At 37.7% G+C, this 12,348-nt stretch overlaps 1 protein-coding gene and 1 long non-coding RNA gene across 2 annotated transcripts in view; both read left to right on the top strand.

The window, feature by feature from the left end:
• LOC134791803 (uncharacterized) overlaps nucleotides 1–12,348 on the top strand; it is a 96,277-nt gene that overhangs the window by 69,369 nt on the left and 14,560 nt on the right. The gene's annotated exons all lie outside the window — the stretch shown is intronic.
• On the top strand, nucleotides 3,322–11,304 carry LOC134791455 (proton-coupled amino acid transporter-like protein pathetic). The gene is made up of 9 exons (XM_063762481.1): nucleotides 3,322–3,453; nucleotides 5,963–6,111; nucleotides 7,023–7,167; nucleotides 7,505–7,635; nucleotides 8,021–8,244; nucleotides 9,116–9,313; nucleotides 9,840–9,948; nucleotides 10,409–10,625; nucleotides 11,096–11,304. Exons 1-9 carry the CDS (start codon nucleotides 3,430–3,432, stop codon nucleotides 11,291–11,293), a joined length of 1,395 nt encoding a protein of 464 aa, XP_063618551.1. The 5' UTR covers nucleotides 3,322–3,429; the 3' UTR covers nucleotides 11,294–11,304.

Raw genomic sequence — 12,348 nt, 5'->3', positions numbered from 1 at the left:
CTACAAATACTTATAGGTTATAATCTAGTAAGGTACCTACAGTACACACAGTTTATAAGTACCTACATAGTACTTTTTATCTCGAGAATCACCCCCTAATGGGGTTGAAAAGATGGCACGCGAAAATACGTAAGAGTGGGGAATTAATTTTTCATCACACTCGCTCAGTCAACGTGGAATTGCACGCAGGTTTAGCGGGAGTTATAGAAAAAGCGTTCTCCCTAGGGAGTTGTGAAGTTTCTAGTGCCATAATTAACAGTTTTTTTGTCTTTATACTTAATTTTTGTATCGCAAGTGTGATGAAAAACATTGTGTGTAACTCGGGGCGTAATAATATTGCAAACTCGAGTCTATAAATCGCTCCGGCAAGCCGTCGCGATTTAACTTACTCTCGTTTGCAATATTTAACTTACGCCCCATGTTGCACAATGTACTATATTAGCAAGCTGAAAGTTTGTATCTCCGTTTGAAGGTTTTAGCAAGGCACGCATTTTTTGACACAGCGTGATATGCATGCATAAATCCGTTGTGGTAAGGATTGTAAACTCGGGACTGTTATTTGAGGTAAAGGTTATGAAGTTAAATAAACAAAACAATATCTGGGAAAACATATTAACACTCAAAAATGCGCGTTTCCCCAGGGATAAGAACTAGCTAGATCGATTTTTCGCCCCCGAAAACCCCCATATAGCAAATTTCATCGAAATCATTAGAGCCGTTTCCGAGATAACCGAAATATATAAATATACATACGAGGGAAGGTACAAATATTCGCGGAATGAAGTGGAAGGAGGTGAAATGGTACAAAACCTTTTTTGTTTCTCTTTTACGAGAACTCTTTAGAAAAAAAAAATGTAGATGTCAATTCAAAACCGTCATTTGTTTTAAAGATATCGCCCTTCAAACAAATTATTTCGGAATAAACGTGCGACCATGGAGCAAATTGAATATCGTGCCGTGATAAAATTTCTATCGAAGCAAGGAAAACCTCCGCAAATTATAATTAATGAAATGAAAGCCGTCTATGGGGACCAGTGCCCTGCTAAAACCATGATTTACAAGTGGCATGGCCTCTTCAAACATGGCAGAGAGTCAATTGAAGACGACCCTCGCCCAGGACGGCCGATTGTAGTCACATCGTCGGATATCGTTCAAAAAGTTGAAAAACTCGTACTAGAAGATGCTCGACTTAAAAAGAAACAATTAGCTGCATTAGTTGGTGTATCAGATACAACAATTTTGAGGATCCTACATGAACATCTTGGCATGACGAAAGTGAGTGCTAGGTGGGTACCGAGAATGCTCAAACCGCAGCAGATGCAACAACGAGTTGAAGCATCGAAGCAATTTTTGGATCTGTGCGGTGACAATCCTACCCACATATTGGAACGAATTGTGACTGGGGATGAGACTTGGGTTCATCATTTTGAACCTGAGTCGAAACAAGAGTCGATGCAGTGGCATAAGAAGGGTGCACCACCTCCGAAGAAGTTCAGGGTATCAGAATCGGCCGGAAAGGTGATGGCTACCATATTTTGGGATTCAAAAGGAATTCTCATGATTGACTACAAGGACAAGGGTGTTAACATAACTGGGACATATTATGCAGTGCTATTAGAAAGACTACGTGAAGCCATTAAGGAAAAAAGGCGGGGAAAACTATCAAAGGGTGTGTTGCTGTTGTACGACAATGCACCGGTTCACAAGAGCCATGTTGCGACTGCTGCTCTTAACAGGTGCGGCTTCGAATCGCTGGTTCACCCACCCTACAGCCCGGATCTGGCCCCCAGTGATTATTATTTGTTCCCAAATTTAAAAAAAGAAATACGAGGAAAAAAGTTTTGTGACGATGAAGAAGTTAAGGAGGCTATTTTGGCTCATTTTGAGGGCAAAGATGAAAAATATTTTTTTGATGGTATACATAAGTTAATTAGTCGATCTGAAAAATGCATTAAACTCAAGGGTAAATATATTGAAAAAGAAAAATACTTCTATTGTTTTATTTAATATGCAAATACTTCATTCCGCGAATATTTGTACCTCCCAAACAAGAATAGGGTATTTTCCTACTAGTCAAATCAGTTACTTTTTAGGGTTCCGTACCCAAAGGGTAAAACGGGACCCTATTACTAAGACTTCGCTGTCCGTCCGTCCGTCCGTCCGTCCGTCCGTCCGTCCGTCCGTCCGTCTGTCACCAGGCTGTATCTCACGAACCGTGATAGCTAGACAGTTGAAATTTTCACAGATGATGTATTTCTGTTGCCGCTATAACAACAAATACTAAAAACAGAATAAAATAAAGATTTAAATGGGGCTCCCATTCAACAAACGTGATTTTTGACCAAAGTTAAGCAACGTCGGGAGTGGTCAGTATTTGGATGGGTGACCGTTTTTTTTTTTGCTTTTTTTTTTGTTTGTTTTTTTGCATTATGGTACGGAACCCTTCGTGCGCGAGTCCGACTCGCACGTGCCCGGTTTTTTTTTAGAACTGTCAAAACGATTTGCTAATATGGAATTTATATGAAACATTTTACATCGTGACGTCACGGTCAACTCACCTACTTTTTATATTTCTATCCGATTTATTAAATAGAACTTGTGTTTAAAAATAACTCCTATCTGTGTTTTTCTAATAATTATTAAGGTGCTTTATTTCATGCATGGTGTAAAATAATTTATTTTAAATACAGTATAATACCCTATTGCTCGTTTAAAGGTATAAAATATAATATAATATCTGGCAAAAAGTTTGAACTTCTCGTAGGTATCTGGAAATGGAAAACCTGTCGTGCTACCTTAGTATTTTCACTTAATCGTGTCAATGGTATAATTTTAAGTATAAAATAGATTTCTTTTCTTGCAACGCTGCTGGGTAGTGGACCAAGCTAACTCTGCGTCGACACTGATGCTTCATATTTTGACATGACACGTGACACACACACACACCTTAGCCTCTACCATCAGTCTTGACATTGACATAACGCTCACGTCTACGTAATTTACTTTCTGTACATCTCGCTTGCACTAATATGCGAGTACGAGCGAGATGCATAGAAAGTAAATTACGTAGACGTGAGCGTATATGTCAATGTAAAAACTGATGGTAGACGTACAGGTCACTGCAAAGTCTGTGCAGATTTACTTCACACAAGTTACTTACCTATTTACTTAACGTATTTTCAGTATGAGAATCTTTAGGTATTTATGAAACCTTCATTAGTTAATTACGTAGGTATCTCGGTGCTTAGACAAAGTTTGTTATGTTTTTAATATTTGCAGCCTAATTTTTTCTCCTTCCGGCTTCATTTGGCCTGCTTTAATAGTATATTTTCTGGTTGACTGTACACAACAAGGTTGAACACATGTAGACGATCTGAGAGTTAATTGACTCAAAGATCACGACAGAGCAGGTTGTGTGTTGCTGATAACATGGAACTGACTTGTGTCAATCACGTAAGTACCTATTTCATAATAAGTACCTTCATATACGAGTATGTAGTAAAAATGTACGTCGCTCTCATAATCGTGTCATTATTAATATATAGCAAAACGGCATCTGTGTTATGGGAGCTGTTTATTAGGAGCTAGGATTTAGGTAAATTGAATTTAAGTATGCGGTAAAAGAGTAAATAGGTAAATACTCGTAGGTACCAAAATAAGTTAGAATTGGTGGACAGGTAAACTCATAGTAATAGTGAAAAACCGGCAAGTGCGAGTCGGGCTTGCGTACGAAGGGTTCCGTACCATTACGCAAGAAACGGCAAAAAAATCACGTTATTTCTATGATTCTATGGGACCCTTAAATATTTATTTTATTTTGTTTTTAGTATTTGTTGTTATAGCAGCAACAGAAATACATCATCTGTTAAAATCTATCACGGCTCATGAGATACAGACTGGTGACAGATAGACAGACAGACGGACAGAGGAGTCTCAGTAATTGAGTCCCGTTTTTACCCCTCGGGTTCGGAACCCTAAAAGTGGCTTCTAGATGAAGTCGAAGGTACACATTTTCCTTTAACTCTTTCAACGTATCTGAAAAACGAGTACAAACATTTTAAGTGCATTGTCCAGTGCTTTGAAAGCTCTAACGATGCGTTTGAGGTACTTAGCAAAATCCCCCTCTGCAGGCTTAGCACAGGAGAGCCACGACTGCATCTCGTCTGCGAGATAGACTGCCCGACTTTTTCTAACTGCTGTACTCATTAGAGAGGGACGGGTAGTCTATCTCGCGAGATACTGTCGTGGCGCTCCTGTGCTAAGCCTACTGGTCCTAACAAGAAAAGAAACAAAAAAATCTCGGCCTTGAATTCATCGAAAATTAATCGGCCTGTCTCAATTTTTCTGACTACTTTATGTGGTTTATTTATACAAGTGTAGTTATAAATATAATTACGACAATTACGTAGATATACATCCTATAGATGTCTCAACATATCAATGGTTTCGTTTCAATCAGACCTGTCTTATCTGAGTTTTTTTACTATTTAGTTGTACCTACATATTTATTACTCGGAACCTGATCTAGACTGTTCCTGTAGACATAGCTCGATTCTTCACGGTTCATAACACGTGGCCATGAAGGCCGTTAAAATTAGTTTTCTATTTGTATTAATTACCAACAATTCATTTTTAAATTATTTTGAGAATACGAAATAGGTACGTGAATTAATAGCTGCAGTTCGCAATTACATATTATACAGTTTGTGCTTGATTGATATTTTCCAAAAATAGTAGATAACCAAGGGTTGAAAGGCACCCATTTCTGTCGAGGTAGTCCGAGACGGAAATGGTGCCTTTCACCCGAGTTAAACACTCTACTTTTCATATCGAATGCGAGGAAACCAAACAAGACAAGGCAATTTCGCAACATCAGTAATTGAAGTACCTAATAGACCTACGGCCATGATATTTTTTCTTAGGACTTAATTGCAATCTGAGCCTTTACATGTGTGAAGATTAATAAACCCTAGCGAAAATCATTTAGATTGCTATATTTACGAAAACACACATTTTTTAACAAACTGCAGTAATTTTAAAATTATTTGTTCATTATAGTATGAAAATCAGCGGGATTGCCTCTTACTTTTTAATTTTATACTTTTTCGTTCTAAAAGCCGCCACAGACTGCCGGACCGCACCGCGACCTTGGTGCGCCGCACCACGTATTTATAACATAATAAAAGTATTTTAAATATTAAATAACAATTTAATTTAATTAATAATATAAGAAATTTTTATCTTGTATTTTATATTATTTTCATGAATATAGTGCTAAATAACTTTAAAAACCAATTTAATATCGTACAAACGTTTAACTGTGGCTGTATAAGATTCTGCCTTTGCTCATTTACGCAAGTGTAAGGTTTAAAAAAATATTTTTTCGTGTATTCCTTTTGGTTCCCGCCTTATGAAATCGAGTACCTATAGAATTCAACGAAAGAAATCAAGAATAATTTGTTTTTAACAATTTACTTACATCATTTTTTATAAAAAAAGGATCAACGTGGTATTAGTAAAATTAAACAATTACTAACTGTTCCAGGCGAGGAAATAAAGACACTATTTTTCCATTTTGTTTCCACCCAGTTGTTCGTGGGACGGGGACGCTGAGGAGTACACCACTTTTCTGCGCTAGAGCATAAACATATCACTTTCTGCGCACCTTTTAGAACAACAACGACCCACTTTCAGAGCATGAGATATGAAAAATACTTTTATTTAATAATCGAATATATAGAGATTTTTAAACATTTTTTCTTGGATACAATATCGATCTGCGGAATTGTTTACCTCTCACAGTTGCCAACGCATTGCTAATGCATTAGTATGTAGGTACATAACTACCTTTAAGTTCATTATGTCATTATCATTAACCTGCCAGTCACATAATAGTCTTAATCGTGATGTCCCTTTGCTGTGCGTCCTAAATAAGGAAAGATGAAGCGTATTTTATTCACAGAACAACCACACACAAACAGAGGTGGATCCAAAGATCAAACCGCCTCCACAACCGCCGCCAGCTGATGAGCCAGCTCAGAAATTTGTGAGGCATTACGATAAGGAACCCTTTGACTTTGTCTCTGAACGGAACCTGTCCAAATCTACCAAGTGAGTCTCCGTCAAATTTTTTTTTTTCAGGTTTAATTTCCCCGGTAATGAAAATTCAATGATTCCCTTCGCGAACAGTAAAGTGTTTTTGCCTGGACTTACATAGGTAAATGATGGAAAAAAGTAGGTATAAATAAAGTTTATACTAACTAACGGAGCAGAAGCATGCAGCGCTTTGTACGTCTTTTTACTAAAAAAAGAAGATTTTTATCGATAACTCCAAAACGACTCTATAGTTTTCATTAAAAATATTTATTAAGCTTTTGTTTCACTTTTTTTCATATTATTTGGACCCATGGTTCAAAAGTTAGAGGAGACACATTTTTTTTCATTCGGAGCGATGAGACCGTCATGTGTGGAGCTGTCAATAAATTATGTCAAATCGAGCCCCTGCGCGATGATTGGCGTTTGCTTTATCTCGCGCGATGACTAGCCTTCTTCAGTTTTGTGAGGATGCAAATCGATTATGTTGAATCGTTACGAGAAAACTTATTGAGTTACCGAATACCGAACTATTCAATTTTAGACCATTATACTCGTAGCAACGAACGTCATTGGAAATAAGAAATATAGTGACGTGATAGTGACCAACTGACCATACTGTTGACAAAGAAGCGTCTTGTCTTTGCTTATGAACAGTTAACGAGTCAAGGGTTTGAATTTCATAGTTCAGTGATTCCGTAGTGATTTGTCCTATTCATTTAATTTTAATGGTACCTAATTTTATTTAAGTAGGTATTTAATTAGTAACACCTACACCTTTTTGTGCTGTTATGCAGCTATCTCCAGTAGATAGCAGCGTAACAGCAAGCAGCAGCAGTTAGCGCAATCTACCACTTTTAAGATGTATACCTACTCAGTAAAATAAATTGTATTGTCATATTAAATAGACGATAATTTAATAATTTCAGCGTCCTTGAATCGACTGGTCATCTAATAAAAGGATGCCTTGGAGGTGGCATATTAGGCATACATGAAGCGTATATGAAAGCGGGGCTATGGACTTCGCTCGTTCTGACGGTAGTCTACGGGTTCTATATCACGTACTGCGTACATGTGAGTACTTATGAGTTTTGTGTTTGATTTCTTAGACGAATAGGTTAGTAATATCATCAAGAAGGGTAAAGCTCCTGGCTTATAACGTTTCTTGATGATATTACAACAGAAAGTTTTTTTCTGGGCCTCCGCTAATATAACTTATGCTACATAGATTCATTGTTGTTGTCAAGGACGTGATTTGTTTAATTACCTGTTATTGCTCGTACGGTATTAACAATAACTTTAGTCATATTGACGGTTTCAAATACCCGCAAAACGTAAGGGTACCTAGTCTCTTCATTGAACATTTTTTTTTAAAGACTATCAGTTAAGAAAATAGTTTCTTTCATTTCAGTTACTAGTAAAATCAGCGCAAGTGCTGTACCAAAGACTGCATGTGACCACATTGTCGTACCCTGACGTGGCCGAGGCTGCCATGGAGATCGGCCCATTCCCCACGCTGAGGAAATACAGTAAGTGGTTCAGGTAGGACATATTGCTTTCAAATTTATACCGTATCCCAACCAACCAACCAACGAACAACCAATCAACCAACTCTCTGAATGATTAAAATTATACTTGCAGAGTCACCGCATTCGTCTCAAACATATCAGTAGGTAGCATATATATGTACCTAATCAATCATTAGTGAGTTTCTTTTTTCTTACAAGTATTTATTATAATAAATCTCCTAGCATAGAATCACGTCCTTTCTTCTCGAAAACAGACGCTTTTTTAAATATACACACCCAATTGTACATCATGTACAATTGGGTGTGCATACAAAAGCGACAGTTGTAGCTCTTTAATATTAATAATCAAATCTCGTTCACGTCAAATGTCGACCGATGTTGATGAAGATTTGTTTCAGGTACGCAGTAGACACAGTCATCTGCATAGATCTGTTCGGTGCCTGCTGCGTTTACCAGATTATCATAGCGAAGACAGTCCTCCAAGTAGCCGAGGGCGTGGACGATGACATAAGCAGACTCCGGCTATATGTGCTCATCCTGCTGGTCCCTATACTGCTGATGTGCATGATAACCACGTTGAAGTACTTGGCGCCTTTTACGTTGCTTGCCGATGTGTTTATCGGTAAGTCTTCTGTGGTGTTACTGTTAGTTTACGTCGTTTTTCGTCGTTTCCTCACGCTTGATATAGAGGCCAATCACAAAGTATTGTATACTGTATTGTAAGTAAAAACCTGTCAAATGCGAGTCGGACTCGCGTTCCAAGGGTTCCGTACATTACCCAATTTTTAACAATGTATTTTTTTATGTGTAACGTGAATGAAATGTCTTTAAAAAAACCCGTAGGGGTCGGATCAAAAACTAAGTAAACGAGTGCGACTCTCACGCTTGACTGCACATTTCTAATAGGTTTTCCTGTCATCTATAGGTAAAGAACTTTTGTGTTTTTTTTCAGTCAGTAGTTTCGGAGATAAAAGGCCGGGAATGGTCGGACAGACAGACAGACAGACGCACGAGTGATCCTATAAGGGTTCCGTTTTTTCCTGTTGAGGTCCTACAAACGGACGGGGTTTTGGACAAGTGTCGATGTTCCAATTTACATATTTTTGTAATTTTTATGGTCAGATTGGGTTTTTGAACCCAATTTAGGGTTGAGGAAAGTCAACGACTTAGCATGCATGATCTTTTTGCTCTTCGAAATCTGGTATCTTATGTAAAATATTTATTCTTTTGCATTAGATTCGATCTCGTTATTCAAAATATACAATTCATAATTTTACACGAATTCAAGTAAAGTGGGTGTTTATTTATAACGTAGTAGATATTTCTATCGTACATTGCAACAGGCGAGGCTTCACAAAGGCTTGTCATCAGCCATGCATCAATAAGCCTATAACAATAAAAGGTACTGTAGAGTAGGCTCACACATAATCCGCACTACCTTTTTTGACCGCTCTTATAAAGCTGTTGCAATATAAATAGGTATGTTATTTCAGTGGTATGCGTGGTAGCGACATTATACTACAGTATGCGCGACCCCCCACCAATCAGCACCATCCCTGCTTGGAAAGATGGCATGGGCCTGTTCGAGTTCAGTGGCATTGCCATCTTCAGCATGGAGGGCATCGGGGTCTCGCTGCCTATTGAAAACAATATGAAAGACCCCCTCAAGTTCTCCACCGTGCTTTGCGCTAGTAAGTACATTTTCCCCGCTCATTAGCAACGTCTGGAAGGACGGCATGGGCCTGTTAGTGGTATCACCATCTTTGCCATGAAGAGCATCCTGATCTCGCTGCATATTGAGAACAGTATGAAAGATACTTTCGAACTATTTAGTACAATTTTCTTCCCATTTGAATCGTACTTAGTAATCGCTACGTAGCGTGGTAAGACGCTTTGCGCTGATCGACTTTGGTGAGAAAGGTCCAATAGGTCAATAGGTACAACATTTCAGCGAACGTTATAAATACGATTAGTACGATCACATTAGTTAGACAGTTTGGACTTTGGTGCAATTGGCTCTTAATAGTTTAACTGAAATTATTTCTAATTTTGTGAGAATGATAAATATGGTACCTACTGGTTTATTGTACGGACGAGTTCACAAACATCATTACGGCTTTTAAATATGTTTATTTACTTGTGAACTCGACTGTACCTACAAAACTATTTTGCGTATACATGTTTATTTATAACATTTTTATTCTGTTTTATTTGTAGGTATGTGCGTTGTGGTTTCATTTTTGATCTTGGTTGGATTTTTTGGCTACTGGGGATTTGGAGAGCTTTCGATATCACCAGTGACTCTGAACTTCCCTATTGATAGCGCGTAAGTATAAATACCTACCTTTGTTACAAAAATAATAATGTAAGTGTTGACAAAACCAGACGTGGCTCACTCCGCGATTTTGTTAAGTACATCCGTTCCACACCAATTTTGGTGGCTAGCCATAAGCCGCGCGTGGCGCTGTCGCCACCTAGCGGCCATACCTGTCCTGATCGTAACAGACGCGTTTTGTTAGAGAGTGAGTCAGAGTGTGACAAAACCTAAAAGGTATACGATTATACCATAATAGTTCTCTGACTCGGGCATAGGTGCAGGTATATTATACCTGATTTTAAATTTCTACTTAATTAATACTTATTATGTAGGTACTTAATATTGGTTCTTTTTTTTTAATATTTGAGTATAAATTTAGGAAATTTTCAGAAAGCATTTCATGAAGTAAGTATACTTTACTTATGACTTAGCAAGTGTGAAATTAACACATATCGATGTTATTTTACAGGTTCCCAGTAGTCCTAAAGTGCCTAATGGGCATAATGATATTCATAACCTTCGCGCTAAATTTCTGGGCGCCTTTCAACCTGGTATGGCACTACATGTCTAAGAAACACGATCCTAAGAAGCACTGGCTATGGGAAAGGGTGTACAGAGCTGTGTTCATCGTTGGCATTAGCGCTATCGCTATTGGATTTCCTAATATCGGAAATTTGATGGGTTTGGTAAGTAATTTAGAAATTTCATCTAAAATAAATATTATGTGGTGGTGTTGTTTACAAAGATTAAATTTAATTAATTAGGAATATTCTACGTAATTAATAATGCCATGATACCAGTTAAAGAATTTTTATAAACAGATTGCAAATACAACAAAAAGTTTTGCAAAATAAAATACCTAGAGTAACCTTCAATTACGGCACCCTTCTATTGTCGTCTTTTTCTGCAAAGCGATAGCTAATATAGGCTCTATTCTATTAGGGTGCTTTCTAGGAAATGTGCTTTTACCGGTAATTTCAAAGAAAAAATCCCTACAATAATGAGCAATAAGTATGTACAAATAACCATTTACTGAATCTCCAGAAGGTAAGTACGTACTCCAGCTAGTTTATAAGCTCATTGAAGCCATGCACACCCAAATAAAAAACAGAAATTACAAAATAAAAAAAATATTGATAATAGTTTTTTGTTACAGCTCGGAGCTTTTTGCCTGTCAAATATGGGCTTCATCTTTCCCGCCATCATTGAACTACTTGTCATTTGGGAGGACCCAGGGCTAGGCAAATACAAATGGCGTCTATGGAAAAATGTTTTAGTGCTACTAGTAGGCGTCCTGTTCTTTTTTGCCGGGACTTATTCCAATTTAAAAGGACTAATATCTAACTTACAATGACCCATGATGTACACACAGCTGCAAAAGTGCATGGACACTTTATGAATTACTTCCTTTCACAATGTGTCCATACAAATTTTCAGCTCGCTGTATTGTCCCCTGCAATATGATGTTACTCTTCGAAGGCCGCAAAAATATAGGTGACACTCTCCACCATAAGTTCTGCAAATAAGATCGTGTCAGATATTTTTGCGGCCTTATTGCAAATGACCTGCAAATTATTGCAGGTGACTGTACAGACGAAGTCAAAGATTAAAGAGGTTTATATTAAAGAGGTTTAAATTTTAAAATTACAAAGTAGTAAGATGCAAATGTGTAAACATAATCTTTGACGTCGACTGTAATTGTAATGCATACTTATTTTCCATCGTATTTTCACGGAATACGAACGTGTCTTGCTTTTTCAGTCAGTCTCGGTACAAAAATTACTGAGGTTGACTGAAGTAGCATGACAAATACAAACGTTTCCGAGAAAATACGATGGAAAACATTATGCACTATATCTGTAATAAAAATAGTAACAAAGTAACTTACTTACCCTTTCTTAATGCTTTAAACTGGGATAGCCATCAGAAACCTAGAAAATATTATAAACGTAACCAAAATACATGAAGTATGAAACATTAAAGGCCTCTGCACACCGGCTGCGTGTGCGTGACGTGCACGTGCGAGTGCGGCGTTATGTTACCTATACAGATCCTTATGACAGACGGCACACCGCTTGCGTGACGTGTGCGGCTCCAACATTTTAGAACACGCGCACGTGCACGTCACGCACACGCAAGCCGGTGTGCACAGGCCTTAAATTTGTATTCCTCCGCCTCGGCTCTCGCCTTCTTATCGTTTGTCGATGTCATTTGTCATCGTGGCTAGGCGCTTTAGCTCACCGCTCTAGATGGGTACACTATTGTCATTTATTGTAATAAATCCCTGCAAAATTAGGTTTACGTATTTGAGATACCTAGGTACCTACTAATAAAGTTTTTTTAAATACTTAGCTGTATTTATTTTAACTATCCTAACCTAATCTAACACTGGAATAAAAGTAGGTAATA

This window comes from Cydia splendana, chromosome 6, assembly GCF_910591565.1.
Source record: "Cydia splendana chromosome 6, ilCydSple1.2, whole genome shotgun sequence".
Classification (NCBI taxonomy): domain Eukaryota; kingdom Metazoa; phylum Arthropoda; class Insecta; order Lepidoptera; family Tortricidae; genus Cydia; species Cydia splendana.
The sequence above is the reverse complement of the archived record's forward strand: the minus strand, read 5'-3'. Positions and strand labels throughout refer to the sequence as shown.

Bases quoted from the DNA above. Each gene is read 5' to 3' on its own strand.
- LOC134791455 (XM_063762481.1), top strand. From the start codon at position 3,430: ATGGAACTGACTTGTGTCAATCAC. The intron at 3,454-5,962 runs GTAAGTACCTAT...TTTTATTCACAG, and splicing joins AACTGACTTGTGTCAATCAC to AACAACCACACACAAACAGA. The intron at 10,626-11,095 runs GTAAGTAATTTA...TTTTTGTTACAG, and splicing joins TCGGAAATTTGATGGGTTTG to CTCGGAGCTTTTTGCCTGTC.